Below are 19,605 nucleotides of genomic sequence, written 5' to 3'. Positions count from 1 at the left end.
TGCTGTGGTCCTTGGCAGCACTGAAATATGAAAGATACGATTCATGTTCACAAGGAGCATTGAATTTAGAGAGGGAGACAGACTTGTAGGCCAGCATCAAATGAGTTTGATGAACGTAGTAGCAAACTGAAACTGAAATTTGCCAGTATAGAGCATACTGTTTAGAATACATACATACTTGTATACTGATATACACATTCATGCACACTGTATATATGTCTGTCTATACGCACATACATATACACACACGCAATACGTTTATTTTAAAAATAGTAGACTGTAGATCCAAGTCTGTGTCATTCCATTGACCCACTCTAATGAAACACTGACCCATTCATTCAAGAACTTGTGATTTAACTTATTTATCGTGGGATTACTAAGTGCGGGGGGCACTGTGCTAGGCATTGGGTGTTCCAGGTTTTAAGGAAACAGCAAGTGCGAGAGTGCTGAGGTAGGGAGTTCTTGGAGTGCTTGAAGGACAGAAGGGAGCACGTGGCGGAGCTGAGACTGGGGCTGTAGGTGGGGACTAGACCACACAGGGATTTTTAAGGTCCTCACTGTCACGTGGACCATGGAGAGGAGTTTGGGTTGTATTTTAAGAGCAATGCAAAACTATAGAAGGATGTGATCAGGGGAGTGGCATGAGCTGATCTATTTAAAAATATCCCTCTAGCTGCTGTGAAGGGAGAATTGTAGGAGGCTGGAGTGGACCCAGGGAGAGCAGACAAGAGAGAGAGAGGCTTTGAACAGGGTAGAAGCCATTTGTGGAAAGACTTTTGGAGGCAGTTTCCATTTATTGTCTTGTCATCAGAGCAGAGATGCTGACCAGTGAAACTCTATGAAAAGATAATGATTTATAAAGACATAGCTATCCACTACCATTAGAAAGCTAGCTGCTTTAACTTTTTTTCTAGCCTCTGTTACCTAGAATGCTTGTCCCCATCGACTGCCCCTCCCTTGTGACTCATCCTTTTCCCATAGAAAATTAAAATTTAATTGGAAAAGAGGAATATTCTTGTAATCTGCAGAAAGTACCAAACTCTAAACTTTCTCCCCAAGGACAGAGAGAATGATTTTTCTGGAGCAGCGGGTAAGAAAGCTATACCCAGTATCACTTTATATTTAGGCAAGAAACTGAAATAAGACTTCGGATCCCTAGTTTAAATTCCCTTCTTAGCATAGCAGCCTTGAGAATAAGTTCCTGAAATTATTGGCCTGCTTGACTGTTTCCCCACATCACTGGGGGAAGGGGACATAGATAAAATATTCAGCATCATTGTATTTTCTTTTTGGTTCATCAGCATTTTTTTTTTTTTTTTAAACTCACTTGACATAAATAAGGTCCTGGCCTCAGTGAGCTAAGCCTTTGCAGAATCTGTATTCACTAATGAGGGATTTAGATTTCTGGTAGGATTTCTGGGCAGATAGTTTGGGTTTGTAAACTCTCTTGGAGGCAGGGATTCTGTTTTTCCTTTCTTCAGGCCCACTCAGCACAGAACTGATTTGTTTTAGACATTGATTTGAGGCTCTTTTTCACAAGTGTTGGTGTTGTGTGTGTGTGTGTATGTGTTTTCAAGCTCGTTCTGTGAGATGGGTGGTACCGACCTGGACCATGTTATGACCTGAGAGTCTTAATAAATCATAGACAGTGCCAGAGGATGACCGATTAGAAGGGATTGTCAAGCTCTGGCAGGTTTGCAGGAGTTAGAATGTGCAAGAGGAGAATGCTCTTCCCCCCCTTCCCTCTGTGACTTTTTCGCTATGCCCTTCCTCTCTCTTTTCTCCTCCCTGGTTTTTCGTCATTCCCCGAAGTTAATTCAGGCAGCAGTCGTTCACCAAGTGCCCACTGTATACATGAGGAAGACTAGAAATTTATCTGTTTTTTCTCATCCTGTATGGACCCACCTTGTTGACAGACCCAAATGTAGATATACTAATTTGCCCTTTTCCCCTCCTTTTAGATAATACAGATACATTTACATTACTTTTTGGGGAGACTAACCTCTGCTATTTGAATTCACACTAGGTGGGAGATGGGGGCAGGGTTTAGAGATGTACAGCCTCAGTACCTAACATCACCAGTGTAATATTCCTTGAGGCCAGCTCTATAATATCATATTAGTCCTATTAACTCCACTATTCTTCCTTACCGTCTCTCACTAAGATCTCAGGGGTTGAATGAACTCTAACTGCTCTGTGTTAGCGATAAGCATGTTGCAAATCACAAAACTGCCAGTAATTGCACTACAAATATTAAACATGTAATTGGGAAAGACTTTTTTGGTAAATACAAAGGCTTTTTGAAAAAAATAACCAAAGAAGGAGAGTTTACAGTATATCAAAACTCAAGTGGGTGGGTTATGGAATAGAACTTTCAATTTCTAATTATATACTGTTTGAGATAATGTAGGGACAGCCCCTGAGCTGTGAAGTTCAGTTTTTGAAAAGGCAGTGTAACATAAATGATTCATATCTCAAAATGGTCTGTGCGAAACTAACATTATTATGCAGGAGAAGAATCTATCTGCATATCTTCCACCTATAATAATAATGACAACAACAGCGATAACAAATGTTTATTAAGCCCTTACTCTGTCTAGCCTTTGTGCTAAATGCTGGTTACTAAGTTTCCCCTGTAAACATCACTCTCCTGTGTTCACTCTTCTGTGTGTGTGTGTGTGTGTCTGTATGTTCACTCTTAATAACATGATAGGTATAATTAGAAGTTGGAAATGAAATAATAATGGTTTATTTAATAAAGGGCTAAAGAGACCACCTGCCTTATCTCCTCTGCCAATCTACCTGATGGGTGCTGGTTGTAGTTACCCAGCGTCACCTTCAGCAGTGGAAGTCACTTTTATAATGTCCCTCAGCATCAGCAGGATACTCTACATAAGTGTTATTTTTGTAAAATATACAAAGGTGAGAACACATGGTTGTGAATGAAGACCATCTACAGTCAGAGTTCTGCTTTAGAAATTTTTAGAAATAAATAGCAGAGTGTAATGGTTAAAAGTTTGACTTCTGGAGTCTACTTTGCACACTGGCACATGGCAAACAGTAAATGTAGCTACAATTTTAACCAGCCATAATATATAATGGCCAGTAAATTATTTTTTTCCTTGCTATCAGAGCTAGTTGATAATTGAGGGGAAAAAAGTATATGTAATAATACAAGCATGGAGAAGTCTTTTCTATTTTATAATTTATAAATTTTTATTAAATATAAAATATTATTAGTAGTAAATAATAATTCTGTCTTCTCTTTGTCTCCATACTCTTTCTTGATGTAAATTCTCATCTCTGTCTTATTTACTTTCTTCTCCCAGTCATCCCCGCTTTTTAGTACCTATTGCAGGGTCCTGTTAAAATCTGTGCCTTTATTGTGTTTTATTCTGACCTAAAACTAAATTCCTAGTTCCAAAGGTGAAACTCCTTGGAGTTTTTTTCTGTGCTAAGCATTTTATGTGTATTAATTTATTTCCATTTCACAACAGTGCTGTGGGTTAAGTTTTTCTAAACATAGCAAGAAACCCAGAAGCCATAAAGGAAAAAGCTGATAAATTTAACCATGCCAAGATGAATTTCTTTGGGGAAAAAAAATAACCACAAGCAAGTAAAAATGGAAAAAAGCTAAGACAAATATTGTCACATGTATAATAAAGGATCATTTTCTGGTTCTATCAAGAAGAGCCCCTTTAAATCAGTAAGAAAAAAAAATCCAATAGAAAACGAACAATGACAAGCTGACAACTCACAGAAAAGGAAAAAAAAAAGTGGTCTGAAAACATGAAAAAGTGCTAGTCTCACATAGAAATGCAAACTAGAATGGTACCATTTTCCATGACTCAGATGAAAAAGTTTGGTAATATACGTAGTACTGGCAAAACTGGGAGAAAACGGACTTTCACGCTTAATTCGTGGGAGTCAAAACTGGTACCTTCTTTTGAGTGTGGTTTGGCAAATTTGTCAGAGTAAAAAAAAGAAACTCTTGTCAAAGCAGTTTTATTTCTAAAATTTTAATTTACAGATATACTTGTAAAAGTGTATAAAGATGATTATAAAGGGTGTGATATGTGCATTATTTGTAATGACAAAAATCTATGAATAATATAAATGTCCTCTAATAGGGATTAAATTATGGACGATACATTCTTACAATGGAATAGTGTATAGCCATTAAAAAGAACGCTCACACGGAAAGATCTTTGCGTTGTAGTAAGTGAAAAAATTGGGGTGTAGATCAGGATTGCATTTGTGTATGTGTGTGTTCCACACAGGCTGGCATAGAGAGAGTAGTGTGTTTGCACACATGCACACGTAGGTAAGTAAGTATATGTATGTATATGCACGAGACATTTCTCAAAGATTAGGAAACTGCTAACTGTAGTGACTTCTGACGATGCAAGGGAAACTTGGGCTTTTTCTCTGAATTTCATACCTATCTGTGCTGTTTTAGTAAATGAATTTTAAAAGGTTTTAGAAAGTTTATGTTTGTGTTCTCAACAAGATTCTAAAGGACATTGAGTCTATAAAAAATTAGAGCTGCCTGAAGTAGTTGGCTGAGATAAGGAAAGATGAAACAGGATAGAAAAACAGGAAGATAAATAAGATCTTGCTAGAAGCAGTAAAGAATGCCCTTGAGGCAGCCCTCCGAGTGGTGAGGTTGAGGACAAACCTGAGAAATTCTTCTAGAATCAATTTTAAAAAAGAAAGAGGGGATAACAGTGGTGACAGTAAGGGAACAGATCCCCCATAGGTGGTGGCGGCCCAGGCTGGATGACCGGTATTTAAAAATGAAGCAACCTCTGAGCCCGCAGTATTTCATTTAATGAAGACCAATAATGGAGGAAGATGCTGGGAGAGAGCTGTAGAGGGGAGACAGAATGGTTTTTCCCTTCGTTCACTTCATTAACCTGATAATTGTAGGATTAAGGACTTTTTTTTTTGAAATACTGCAGTATAACCATTACTATAATTTTAAAATAATTAGGATCTTATTAGAATTAGGAGCAAGGTGTCTGCCTTCTGTATCACTGAAGTAGCTGTCTTTATCTGGTATGGGTATCGGTGTTATATTTGCTTCATGAAAGGAAGTGGTACGTTTTCCTTTCCTTTTGACTGTCTGGAATAATTTATAGAGCAGTGGGATGGTCTGGTCTTTGAAAGTTTGATAGAATTCCATTTTGAAACCATCTGGGCCTGGTGCTTTTCTGTGGGGTAGTTTTAAAATTGCTTTCTCTATTTTTATATAGAAATTGGTTTGCCTAAGTTTTCTCTCTAATGGACTCAGTTTTGGCAGTCTGTATTTCCCTAGATAATTATTCACTTCATCTAGATTTTATAATTTATTTGCACAGCAGTCTGCAAAGTAGTTTCTTTAAAAAATTTTTTTTCTTCTGTTTCAATGCTTATTTCCCCCTTGTCATTTCTTGTTTTGTGTATTTGTGATTTTTTTCTTGTTTTTGTACTCCTGAATAAGTTAACTAGTGGTTTGTCTATTTTGTTAATTTTAAAAAGCAGGATTTTTATAATTAGATCTACTACTTTTTTGTTTTCTTTTTCTTTGATTTTTGCTTATTTATTTATTTATTAGCTGCGTTGGGTCTTCATTGCTATGCGCGGGCTTTCTCTAGTTCTGGCGAGCGGGGGCTGCTCTTCGTTGCAGTGCGTGGGCTTCTCATTGCGGTGACCTCTCTTGTTGCGGAGCACGGGCCCTAGGCGTGCGGACTTCAGTAGTTGTGGCTCGCGGGCTCTGGAGTGCAGGCTCAATAGTTGTGGCGCATGGACTTAGTTGCTGCACAGCATGTGGGATCTTCCCGCACCAGGGCTTGAACCCATGTTCCCTGCGTTGGCAGGCGGATTCTTAACCACTGCACCACGAGGGAAGTCCTCTATCTTAATGTTTTATACTTACAGTTGACCCTTGAACAACGCAAGTTTGAACTGCAAGGGTCCACTTATGCACGGATTTTTTTCAATAAGTATGTAGTACAGTATGACACAATCTGCCATTGGTTGAAACCATGCAGTTGGAAGCAGAACTGTGGATATAGAGGGCTGACTATAAAGTTATATATGAATTTTCAATTGCGCAAGGATCGGTGCCTCTAAAGCCCATGTTTTTCGTGGGTCAACTGTAGTGTTTCCTTGCATTGTTTCTCACGAGATGTGTGTGTGTATGTACGTATGTATGTGTATATACATATATAATTTTTTTCTAAGATGTATATTTAAAAATTTTTTGTTGAAAACAGTTTTTTGAGGGGGTATTTAGGAAGGTTTGTATTTTTTTTAACCTAGTACTTACACCTTTTTGAATGTCCTTAGTCCTCTGTTTTGTTATTTAACTTTTATTATCAGGCTTATCAGATTTTTTTCATTATCCTTAAACACCCATCTATTGCCTATTGCCTATACAACAATGAGGTTTTTTCTGTTTTCCTTTTCCCATTTTCTAGTTGTAGTAGTTCTACTGTGTCACAGTATATAACTGTTGTACATTAGTTTTCTACTCTCATTCCCATCTTTGTTTTAGTCTTACATGACATTTATAGATTATTAAATGCTCACCATCGGTTATTTTGTCAATGTTGCTTGTTACCATTTGGTTAGATAAAGTTTATCCTCTACTAGATTCATCAGGAAAGACTGATAAGTACAGCATTCCCTTAGTTGTTGTATGTTGAAACTTGTTTTTTCTGTAGCTCTGATAGTTGAAGGATAACTTAGCTAGATATAAAATTCTTGGTTTACCCTTTTCTTTCATTGAGTTTTAAAAAAATGCTTGTTCATGTATCAACTTGCTTTATATGTTGGCTTTGAAAAGTCAGATGCTAATCTAATTTGTTATAGTAAGTTATTTGTTTTTCGTGGAGGCCTTGATTTTTTTCCATTTGTCTTTAAAGCGTAATAGTTTCATTAGAATAAGTGTCAGCGATTATTCTGGGCTAATTTTCCCAAGTACCTGGTGGACCCTTCCAATGTATAGATTCACATCTTATTTTATTTGTTTTCTCAATTTAGGTTTAAATATTAGTTCTGTTCCATTGCATTTCCCCCTCCCCCTTCCCCCAATTATATGTATGTTGTTTCTTCTTCGCTTGTCTTTCATATTAACCATTTTCTTTGTGATCTCTTTTACTTCTTTCTTCATCATATTTTATTCTCTTCATTGTTTTCCTACCTTTCTTTAATGCCACTTATTAGATTTTCATTTGAACTTATTCTCCTTTGGGCGCCTAGTAATTTAGTTTTCATTTCTGAGATGATTTTATTTTCCTTTTTCTTTCTGAGTTTGATCAGCTCCCTCTTCATTTTTTCCTACTTTTTGTCCATTTCTGTTTTTAACTTTTAAATTTCTTATTCAGAGTGTTTTTTCATATCCCCAAATCTTGTTTGAGTATATTTAATTCAGATTGGAGTGTTGTCTTATAGTTTTCTTCTGCATCATGGGTGTTTGTCTGGGGTAATTTTCAAAAGCTGACTGATGTGTGACTCTTCTTTTTTGTAGTAACTTTGTATAGACTTATTCACTTTTTTCCTATTTATTTTGTGGCTTTTAAATATTTTAAAGGTTCCTAATTCAATGGCCTCTTCTTCTGTCAGTTTAGAAAAATCCAGGGTTTTTTTTTTTTCGTGGATTTGTGTATGTATTTGTGTTTGTGGTAGGGGACCGGTTATTTGTCCTCTGGGTTTTTTGTTTGTTTGTTTGCAGGTAAATAAATTTCCCCCTTCTACTTCCTTTCCTTTTTGTCACCTAATTGCCAAATGGATCCTGTCTCTTTTTTGCCTTTTTCTTCCCCAGAGACCATGCATTTCTAACACTACACCTTAAATCATTCCCCTTTCCTATAAATAGGGCTCTGATTTACAAGAAAACTTTTTCAGTATTTTCACACTTAAGGTGGACTTTCTCTTTCTGGAGGTGGTTTTACAGCAATTTTAGGCCTGCCACTAGCTCCCCTGTTCTCTCTGACATGCAGTTTTTCTCAGAATGCCCTTGCTTGGCACAGAGGGTTGCAGTAAGAAGATGAGAGATCACTACTGAGATCTGGTATGTCTTCTTTTTTTACTTACAGGTAATTTGGAAGTTTGGGCATTCTCTGTCTCTACTTATGTTGAGGACATGGTTAGGTTATTGTGTGGTTTTACTTGTTCTTTTTTAAAAATTCCATATTTAAAAAAAATTTCCCCTTAGTTTTTAATTTTTAAAAATTATTTATTTATTTATTCTGGCCACACTGTGTGGCATGGGGATTGAACCCGTGCCCCCTGCATTGGAAGCATAGAGTCTTAACCACTGGACTGCCAGGGAAGTCCCCTGTATTGTTTTTGAAGGATATGTGGGAAGATGTGAATTTAGGCAGTCATCATTGTCCTTGGCTACCCTGAAGTCCAGGCACTGTTATAGACACTTTATAAATATTAACTCATTTTATTCTCTCAACACCCTATGACACAGTGCTGTTGCTATTCCCATTTTATAGATGAGTTAACAGTTTAAATAACTAGCCTGGGGTCACACAGAGCTGGGATCTGAACCAAAGTAGTCTGGTTCCAGAGTCCGTGCTCCTACCCATAAAGCTTTGCCACCACATGCCAGCGATTCTCAGCTTTTTCACTTCTGGGGTCTCCTCTTTTTTTTTTTTAAAACATAAACCCAGTATTCTAAAGAGAATTGTTTCCTAACCTGTATTCATCATATAATAATTAGTTTTCCCTTTTTGTTGTAGAAGAAAACATATATGCCACTCAGCTTCAGACTACCACACCAAGTAACATAATTGTTTTGTAGCCAAAAGCAAGAGAGATTTGACATTTTAACTAGCTTATACAGATAGACAAATTGAAGATTAATGTAAGATTTTCACTATACTTTTTGAAAAGTTAAAAGTAACTGGAAGCCTTCCGTTATTGCTTTTTGATTCCTTAGGGCTGCGGGGACTCAGGTGGGAACCATAGATTAAAGAAGCTGTGGACAAGATTTAAAAAAAAAAAAAAAAGGGTAGTTTAGTAATCATACTGTATGCAAAAGTATTGGATGCTGGAATGATAGGTATCTTATAAATTCAGGTTGAGTTTTCCCTGGGCAAAATTCTGCCTCGATCTTCTGACAGGCTCTCAGAGGGAGTAAAAAGCAAACTAATATGTTTTCCTTTTGATCTGAACCCTGTGATTTTTCTCTAGGATAATCAGAATGATGTTTAGATTTTCCCCAAAATGCTAGTAAGATGCTATAGGAAAAATTAAAAAGAAAATAAATTTCAGTTAATGTAAACAACAGGAATGTTGATAGACTATGTCTAGATTCTTGCCTTTTCTGATTATTTCTTGTCAGAACAATCTGATAGTTATTGTTATGATTGTCAGTAATATCTAACCATTAGTGCTTAATATGTACCAGACACTCAGATGATTAAGCATCTCTTATTTAACATGTACCAGGGCTTCCTTCCCTGGTGGCGCAGTAGTTAAGAATCCGCCTGCCAATGCAGGAGACATGGGTTTGAGCCCTGGTCCAGGAAGATCCCACATGCCGCGGAGCAACTAACCCCGTGCGCCACAACTACTGAGCCTGCACACCTAGAGCCCGTGCTCCACAACAAGAGAAGCCACTGTAATGAGAAGCCCGCGCACCACAACGAAGAGTAGCCCCCACTCGCCGCAGCTAGAGAAAGCCCGCGCGTAGCAACAAGACACAACGCAGCCAAAAATAAATAAAAATTTAAAAATAAATAAATTAAAAAAAAAAAAGATTTAACACGTACCAAATCTAACACTTGATTTTTCCTCTCCCCACCCTTTTTCCACATCTCGTACACGGTACCGTCAACCTTCCACTTGCCCAGACATGATACCTAGAAGTTGTTCTTACTCCTTTCTTTCTTTCCCATCTCATATGTAATAAATTAGGAAATCCTGTCGGCTACCCTTAAAATATTCCCAGTTGGACTGTTTATCACTACTCCTTCCACCACCTTGGTCCTTGGTCCCATCATCTCTTGCCTGGATTATCACAATAGCTTATTTAACTGATCTGTGTGCTTCTACCCTTGCACGATAGCTTGAAGATGATTTAAAAATATAAGTCAGATCATGTTGCTCCTCTGTCTAAAACCCTCTAGTCCTTTCTCATTTCACAAAAAATAAAAGCTGAAGTTTTTACAGTGTCCTCTGAGGCCCTGCATCATCCGGCTTTTCATTACCTCTCTGGCCTCATCTACCGCTCTGTCCCTTGCCTGTTCTGCTCCAAGCATACTGGCCTCTTGAGTGCTTGAGCATGTCAAATACGGTCTGCCCCCGTGCCCTTGATCTTGTTCCTCCCTCTGCCTGATATGTTCCTTTCCTATATGGCTGCGTGTTGCTGCCTCATTTCTTCCAGGTCTGATCAAATGTTACCTTATTGCTAAGGCCCTCCCCACCACCCTATATAAATAGCATCCACCTCAGCCCCAATCCCACTGACCATGCCCCCAGCCCCCTCTACTGTGCTAGCAGGATCCCAAGCCCCTACCATGGGGAAGACAAGGAGGAGGCGGTGACCAAAGAGAGGAAGGGAAAGGGGTTGTGTTGGTGTTCTTATTTGCTACTCTACTAATAAGCATTTTAGCCGTGACGGTGTGGGAAGTAGTGCTGACAGAGTCCTTTGTTTTTCATTGGTCTATTTCTCTTTCTCTCAAGATGGTTTCACCCAAATATCACTGGCGTGGAGGCAGAAAACCTACTGTTGACAAGAGGAGTTGATGGCAGTTTTTTGGCAAGGCCCAGTAAAAGTAACCCTGGAGACTTTACACTTTCTGTTAGGTAAGTTGGAAGAAAAAAAGAGAATCCTGAGAGTGTTTTCCGGGGGGGAAATGTTAAGACCACATGTGGACAACTTGCGACCCTCATTTAGAGTCTGAAGGTCTGCCTGCTGCCCTGTGGGTGAGGCCTTGCCAGTGCCCTGGCCCACAGATCAGGTGTTATTCAGGCCTGCTGTGGGGTTCAGGACGTGGCCTCCTGGGAGTGATAGGCTCGGGGAGTCAGCAGAAGGGGCCTGAAGGGGGGCTTTTCTCTCTTGAGAGACCACTGAGGATGAGCTGGAGCATAACATAAGTTCTTAAGGCCTGGGTCGATCCTGGTTCAATCCAAAGCAAGGCTCAATCCTTGTTCCCTGCACTTTTCCTTTCCCGTCTGTTGATTACTGAATGGGAAAAATACTTCCTAAGAGTTTCTTCAAACAGCCTCACAGATGTAGAAAACAAGCTTATGGTTACCAAAGGGGAAGGTGGGGCGAGGGATAAATTAGGAGTTTGGGATGAACAGATACACACTACTATATATAAAATAGATAAACAACAAAGGCCTACTGTATAGCTCAGGGAACTATACTCAATATCCTGTAATAGCCTATAAGGGAAAAGAATCTGAAAAAGTATATAACTGAATCACTTTGCTGTACACCTGAAACTAACACAACATTGTAAATCAATTATACTTTAATTAAAAAAAAGAAAGAAAGAAAGAAAGAAGGAGAAGAGTTTCTTCAGATCACTTTTCTTTTTCAAGAAATAAAACATCACTGAGGAAGTTGTGGTCCCGTTTGTTCCCCTGCCCAGTCCCATTCCCCTCCCTCTTTCCTCAGAGGAAACCACCATCAAGAGGTTGGTATATCTCCTTCCTGAACATGTTTTTATACTTGTACTGCATTTGTACTATGTGTGAATGATATGAGGTTGGTTTGTGTGTTTTTAGAATTCATATCCATGGCTGAGACTACCTTTAAATTTTTTTTGAGTTCTGTGCTGATACATATAGATCTAATTATTAACTTTAATGGCTATATAATATTCGAAGGTGTGCATATACCACAGTTTATCCCATCCTCTATTGTTGGACACTGAGTTGTTTTTAGTTTGTTTAAAATTGTTTTGAACAGTATTGCCAACATCTGTTACATGTCTCTTTGGACACATGTGGGAGAGTTTTTCTAGAAATTGACTTTCTCTTATATACTTATTCTCCGTACTCTAGCTCATTCCAGGAGCCAGAACTGAACTGCTCTATGAATTTGCTTTTATTATTATTTTTTTTAAATAAAGAAGTAAGGAAAACATGTTCTGAGGATTTATTCAGGACCCCTTCGGGATTTGGGAAGTCCGTTTTTGGTATCGATTAGTTTCTCAAGGAGCTCACATTGTTGGCTTTTACTTCCGTTTTGCTACAAGGAGAGGGCAGAAGCCTTCATGAATTTTTCCAGGCTTATCCTAGCACAGACTTCTAACCTACAGTTGAGTGACATTTGACCTGTAAGAGTTTGGATGGAGATTATATAATAATAACAACAATGATGTTGAGGAGGAGGAGGAGGATGATAACAAACGTTATTGAGGGCTTGACATATTCCAGGCCATCATGCTAAGCACGCTGCACATATCATTTTATTTAATCTCTCCAACAACCTATGAATAAATACCACTATTATCTTCATCTTAGGGGTGAGTAAGCTGAAGCACAGAGGTTAATTTACAAAGCTGGTTTCATAGCTAGTAAGTGGCAGAGCTGGGACTACAGAACTGGTGAGGTTTTTTTTTTTTTTTTCCTCAACTGTTTATCTTGAGAAATTTCAGACCTATAGGAAAGTCAAAAGATGAGTACAGTGAATACCCACATTCCCTTTACCTGTTAACATTTTGCCATGTTTGCTCTTTTTCTCTGAGTGTGTGTTTGTGTGTATGTATATACTCTCCCCTCCCCCAACCTTTTGAAAATTAGTTGCAGATGTCAGGATGCTTATTTTTACCTCTGCGTACCTCAGTGTGCATGTCCTATGAACAAGGACATCCTGTATAACTACAGTATCATTATTATATTTGAGAAATTTTAAGTGATTCCATAATGTTATCTAACACACAGTCCATATTCAAATTTCTCTCGTCATTTCAATAGTGGATTTTGAAGCCATCCCTTTATTTCACATCAGGAAGCACATAATATCTGTTTGCCCCGTCTTCTGGAGTATCATTGCTTCTAGGCCCTTATAGTAGACAGAGCTGGGAAATACTTCTATATTTAAAACCAAGTTTTAAATATATCAGTATCAATAAATATATAAATGTATATCAAACAAGTTTGATAGCTCCAGTTCAGCCCAGTTTCCTTACCTTTTCCCATTCCGTATTTGTGTTTCCCTTCTGTAGAGAGAACCGTGTTTCACAGCAGCATCAATGTATGACCGCATTTGCCCAATCTTATAATACAAAGATAGTTTCAGAATTACTATACCATTATCATTTCTAATTACAAACCCATTAAGTAAAGTTCATGATTTATCTGGAGTGTTTCTGTTCACAGCATATATCCCACTAAGGGTGTACAATCTGTACTGTGTTCGAAAGCTACAGGAATTAATTTTCTGTGTAGTTATGAACTTACTGCAAAGTTAGAGTCATTTCTTTCTTTCTGTATTCAGTTTTTTGGTTTTGTACTCATTTTTTTGATCCTTGTTGATTTTATTTTTTGAATATGTGAAACATTTACAAGATTTAAAAGTCAAACTGTATAAAAAGGTATATTCTGACAAATCTTATTCTTATCCCTACCCCGTGTACCTTATTTCCATCCCTGTAGGTAACCAGTTTTATTAATTTATGGTTTATCTTTCTGCGTTTCTTTTCACACATGAAGTGGAATACTAAATCTATTTCTTTGTAGTTTACTTTTTTCACTTACAGAAATCTTTTAGTGATCTCTCTCATTTTTTAAATTAACTGCATAGCATGTAACTTTATACAATTTCCTAAAAATGGGAATTTAGTTATTTCCAATATTTTACAATGATAAATAATACTGCATTTAATATGATAACATTTTGCATATGTTTTGTGCTTTTGGAAATGTATCTTCAGAGGTGAATTCCCGGGAGTGAGATGACTGGGGCAGAGAGTCAATATATATTGGTATAGTTTTTCCAAATTCCCCTCCACAGTGATTGTACCATTTTGCATTCTCACCAGCAGTGTCTGAGGGTCCCTGTTTTTCCACAGCTTCCAGCTGAGTGTTGTCAAGCTTTTCACTTTCGTCAACCTGATAGGTGAGAAATGGTATCTCAATGAATTTTAATTTCTCTTATGATTGAAGCTGAACATCTTTTAATAAGGTTAAAGGTCATTTGTATATCTTTTTGTTGAACTGTCTTAGAACCAGTGCTTTTAACAACTCTTAAACTGCCAAGTTTCACTTTATATATGTTTTCTTATGTATATGATGTATATTATAGACACTGAGATGCATGTGTGTGTGTGTGCATGCATAAATGACAAGTTTATTGTTCTAGTTTTCTACAGGTGATCTAATCTTTTTGTTATGTGCCCATGCTGAAAATTTGATGATTTAAGTTGCCTTAGTTAGTCAAGGAAGAGCCCCTTTTTTTAATTTTGAGGAAAAAAAAATACAGAAAGATACAAAAAATTATGTCCAATTACCCATATTGTATTTATTGCCAGTCATTTTTTTCTTCAAAATAAAATGTAAAAAAAAGCAAAATTTCCATTTTTCACCACCCTTCCTGCTGTTCTTCTCTTTGCCACAGAGACAGCTACTTTCTGAGTTTGGTGTATTTCTTTCTAGTTCGTTAAAAAAAAAGTGCATATAATATAATAAGTAATATAACATAAAAGTAATATAATAATAAAATAGAATATATATGTATGTCTGTGTCATGAATAATGTATAATATTACTTGTGTGCGTTCTGAAATTTTCATAAATGGTACATGCTGAGCATATCATTCTGCATTGTGCTTCTTTCATGCAATATCATGTTTTATTTTGGCTGCGCTGTATGGCTTGCGGGATCTTAGTTCCTCAACCAGGGATTGAACTTGGGCCCCTGCAGTGAAAGCGCCGAGTCCTAACCACTGGACTGCCAGGGAATTCCCAGTATCATGTTTTTGAGATCCATCTATTTTGCTTTATAGTCCATACCTGAAATATCTGTTTTTGTGATACGTTAAGTCAAGGTTAGAGATAGAAAGCTGAGGTGTTAAAATAGAATCAGGTGTAGCTGGAGGAGAGAGACCCGAAGTGCCTTTTTTACCCACTGGAAAAGACTGTAACCAAAAATTAGAAGTAGATATTGTTATTAACATTGTAGGACAATTTTTCTTACTTTCCTTCGTTTCCATTTTCCTTTATCTTTAGTAGAAGTGTGTTTATATTTAACAGAGGCTTCATCAATAACACTATAGGGTCAGACTAAAAAATAAATATAGGTCAGTGATTACCATTTTGGGGTTGCCAGACCCCTTGGGTCCACAAAGATGATTATGGGTGTCCTTGAGATGTACTTAGTAGTACAGAAAAACAAATGGAAATCATCAAAGTGCCTAGGCTAACTAAAATACCAAGTTTTAGAAACTTTTGGCCAGTGTTGTCAATTCATTGGGTTGACATACTAGCTATCTCACTTTGGAAACTCCGTTAATTATATGTCTTTAAAATGATTTTTAAAGATATGATTATGTATAGTATCTTAAGTGTATAGTGAGATGAATTTTGACAAATGTGTTTATCAATGCAACCAAAACTCCAATCAAAATCTTGAGTATTTCTATCACCCTAGAAAGTTTCTTGGTGCCGGTTTCTATTCTCCCTCCCCCTAGGAGGCAACCACTCTTCTCTTTTCTATCCCCATTGACTAGCTTATTCTACAATGTCATATAAATGAAGTCATACAGTATATATTCTTTTGTGTCTGGCTTCTTTCTCTTAACGTAATGTTTTTGAGATTCACCTAAGTTGATTGTATATATCAATGGTCCTCTCTCTCTTTTATTTAAATTCCTGTGTGATATTTCATTGTATGAGTATTTATGTATCCATTTTGGCCATAAATATTTGACCTTTCAATTTTTTCTACTACAAAAAGGCTGCAATGAATATTCTTGTACAAGGCTTTTGGTAGCCATGCAGTTTCATTCCTTTGGGGCAAAATACTAGGAGTGGGTTTACTGGATTATAAGGTAAATGTACGTTTAATTTTAGTGATATTTGTCTTGATTAATTAATGATGAGAAAAATGATTGTCACTTAATATACGCAGAGCCCTTTGTGTTGAAGTGGTTGACTGTGTGGTTATTTCACTCACTGCATTTGTTTAGGAAAAGCGTAAACTTGTACATTCCTTGGGTTTGTTTCAATGTTTAGGTGAAATCTGATAATGAATATGAGATCCATTTTTACTAGTATAGCTCTTTATTTGTCTTTTCCCCCCACTTTTCTAATGGACTATTTTAGAAGAAATGGAGCTGTCACCCACATCAAGATTCAGAACACTGGTGATTACTATGACTTGTATGGAGGGGAGAAGTTTGCCACTTTGGCTGAATTGGTCCAGTATTACATGGAACATCATGGGCAATTAAAAGAGAAGAATGGAGATGTTATTGAGCTCAAATATCCTCTGAACTGTGCAGATCCTACCTCTGAAAGGTCAGTTACATTTTCATAACTGCAGAGTCTGCATCTCTCCCGTGCCATAGGTGTGAGGTGAATGCATTATGGGGGTTTGACTTCTGTTTCTCAAACTGTAATCTTAAAAGTGTTACTAAAGTAAGAGTAATAGGATCAGATTATTCTGAGTGGCCTTTTCTTGCAAAAGCTTCAGTCAGTGTTACTTACACTCATTCTACAGAAGTCTCAGACTATTCCTGTATGTACTTGATACATGCAGTAATTTTAAGATTACTGAACTTGAGCGTTATTGAACTTTGAGCGTTAGGAGAGGAAAACAAATGATAATGGGAACACCAAAATAGCAGTTTCCTGTAGTAGCTTCTGACCAGCTATTCAGCAATGCCACCAACAGATGTCAGTTTAAGCTCAGAAGTGGGAAAGCAGAGAACTCGGTCAGATTTTTCATCAGTTCTTTTATGTTATATCCACAAATGTGTGAGAATGACCCTAATTAGAGGGAATTGTATTATTTCAGAGATCTTTCCCCAGTGTTGGAACTAAGCTGATAAAAGCTGGGGCTTGACTTAACTTGCATTGATTTTATTGGTTTTCTGCATTCCCAGTCTCTTCTCTCTGACTCAGTACCAAATCAGGGTCTCTTAATTAGGTTTGAATATTTTCTGTCTTCAAGTAGGTTTCTTCTACTTATACCTTTGTGTCACTGGTATTTTATGCTGATAATAGTTTTCCAGCCAAATTATTAAGCAAAAGGCTGTCAGCCAACTCTGTGCAGTTTATTTAATTTTATTCTGTTCAGTTGAGGGTAGATGAAAAATACCTTGAAGTATATTCCTTTAGTGTTGAGCCATTAGCACTATGTGCTATGATCATGCTTGCTTCCTCACCAAGATCCTGAGGGAAAAAGCCACATTATTAATATGACTATGTTAAGATGTTTTCTATAGTAGCTTAGAGTAGCATTGTCTCAAAGTTTGACCTCAGACGGCCTACATTAGGACTCTGCTGTGCTGGTTAAAAATGCAGATTGCTGGGCCCCATTCAGACTTAGTGTATTGGTATCTCTGATTGTGAGGCATGGGAATTCACATATTTAGCAAAATCCCTTGCCTCTACTCCAAGTCTTATGTGCATTAAAATTTGAAATGATAACCCAGTAGATAGTCCAAAGATGTTGACAGCAAACTTGGAGGCTATTGAAGTATAGATTGGAAATCTGGAAAAGCTTGGAATGCTTGAACTAATTTATAATGAAGATCCTTTTTAATGTAGTGTTTGCATGCCAAAGCAAGGGCAAACATTCAAGTGATTCTCTGTCGCTACCATAACTCTCTATTATAACTTCTTTAAATGACTGTGATTAAATAGTTGGTTCTTTTAGGGTTTGGCAGTGGAGAAATGACAAACTGCCTTTTTAAAAGATGGGGGATTTAAAAGAAAATAGGAAAGATTGAGGATATTTGCCTCCAAATGACTGTGGGCTCATTTAAGGAGTTTAATGGTCATTTTTTTTTTTTTTTTTTTTTTTTTGGCCACACCACGTAATTTGTGGGATTTTAGTTCCCTGACCAGGGACTGAACCTGGGCCATGCCAGTGAAAGCCCAGAATCCTAACCACTAGGCCACCAGGGAACTCCCCTAATGGTCACTCTTAATATCTTTGTCATTTTTTTCCTGCCTGCTTGGGATGCAAATTCTGGCTTATGTGGAATGGATCAATCTCTTGGAGGAACGTGCCTGTTTTTAATTGTGTTGAGTAGAGGTGACTATGTATGGTAGTTTTGTGAAAGAATGTTGTGAGCCCATGGCAGAACTCAATTGATTTTTCATTTAAAAAAATTTAGGTGGTTTCATGGACATCTGTCTGGGAAAGAAGCAGAGAAATTATTAACCGAGAAAGGGAAACACGGTAGCTTTCTTGTGCGGGAGAGCCAGAGCCACCCTGGAGATTTTGTTCTCTCTGTCCGAACCGGAGATGACAAAGGGGAGAGCAATGACGGCAAGTCTAAAGTGACCCACGTTATGATCCGCTGTCAGGTAAAGCCCGGATTGAACTGTGGGTCTGGCGAAATGTCATCTTTGGGTGGTTTTTCTGCTGGGAGAAGACCGACACCATTACTTCCAAAGTCATTTAGTTAAGGGCTTCTACACTTTTAGTACCTTGTTAATTATAACTGTTTCATCATTTCAGAACTTTATTAAATTACTTATTTCCTCTCTCTCTCTGGCAGATTAAGTCATGCCTCAGTACATCACCTTCTGCCCTGCAGTATTTTTTTTTTTTCCTTTGGCTGCATCACGCAGCTTATAGGATCTTAGTTCCCCGACCAGGGATTGAACCCAAACCCTCGGCAGTGAAAGCACGGAGTCCTAACCACTGGACCGCCAGGGAATTCCCAGCCCTGCAGTGTCTCAATCTGTGCTTGGTTACAGCTGGAGTCTGCCTCTGTCTCGATTTCTAAAGCGATGGCCTCAGCTTCTCCCTTGGGTCAGCACAGTCTAGCCTGTGACTACATGTACTTTCATATTATAGAATTCTGGTTAAGGCTGGGAGAACTGAACTCACCATTTCTTGTTTTTAATGTGATGGCTGGACCAAGGAGGTTGGTTCTTGGTCAACTACATCAAACTTTGTTTTGACATAGTTTCCTAAATAGCAACTGTCTATTCACTTATTGCTTCAGTTTTTCAATAAGATAAAAAAAAACCCCAAAAAACCCCAGCTTTATTGAGATACAATTCACACACAATACAATTCACCCTCTTAAGGTGGACAATTTGGTGGTTTTTAGTATATTCACAAATTATGCAGCCAACAACATTAATTCCAGAACATTTTCATCACCCCAAAAAGAAACCCTGGGTTCATTACCAGTCCCTTCCCGTTTTTCCCCCTCCCCCCAGCTCTTGGCAACCACTAACCTCTTTGTTTCAATGGATTTGCCTATTTTGTATATTTTATATAGATGGAATCATGTAATATGTGGCCTTTTGTGACTGACTTCTTTTACTTAGCATGTTTTTCAGGGTTTATCCATGTTATAGCATGTGTCAGTAAACTATTGGCAAACATTTTGTTGTATGGCTATATACCACATTTTGTTTATCCATTAAAAGATTAATGGGCGTTTTGGCCCATTAATTATTATGA

General features: G+C 37.6%; 1 protein-coding gene across 6 annotated transcripts in view; it reads left to right on the top strand.

Moving 5' to 3' along the window:
• Positions 1-19,605, top strand: part of PTPN11 (protein tyrosine phosphatase non-receptor type 11) — a 75,654-nt gene that overhangs the window by 5,502 nt on the left and 50,547 nt on the right. For 4 of the 6 annotated variants that reach the window (XM_036874385.1, XM_036874387.1, XM_036874388.1 and 1 more), the window contains exons 2-4: positions 10,684-10,806; positions 16,278-16,472; positions 18,299-18,491. In XM_036874385.1, the coding sequence (XP_036730280.1) occupies positions 10,684-10,806; positions 16,278-16,472; positions 18,299-18,491 (511 nt within the window). The remainder of the gene's footprint in view (positions 1-10,683; positions 10,807-16,277; positions 16,473-18,298; positions 18,492-19,605) is intronic. The other 2 variants (XM_036874386.1, XM_036874390.1) reach the window with 1 other exon arrangement.

Source organism: Balaenoptera musculus, chromosome 14, assembly GCF_009873245.2.
Source record: "Balaenoptera musculus isolate JJ_BM4_2016_0621 chromosome 14, mBalMus1.pri.v3, whole genome shotgun sequence".
Lineage (NCBI taxonomy): Eukaryota > Metazoa > Chordata > Mammalia > Artiodactyla > Balaenopteridae > Balaenoptera > Balaenoptera musculus.
Note: the sequence above shows the minus strand (reverse complement) of the source record. Positions and strands in the feature narration are given on the sequence as shown.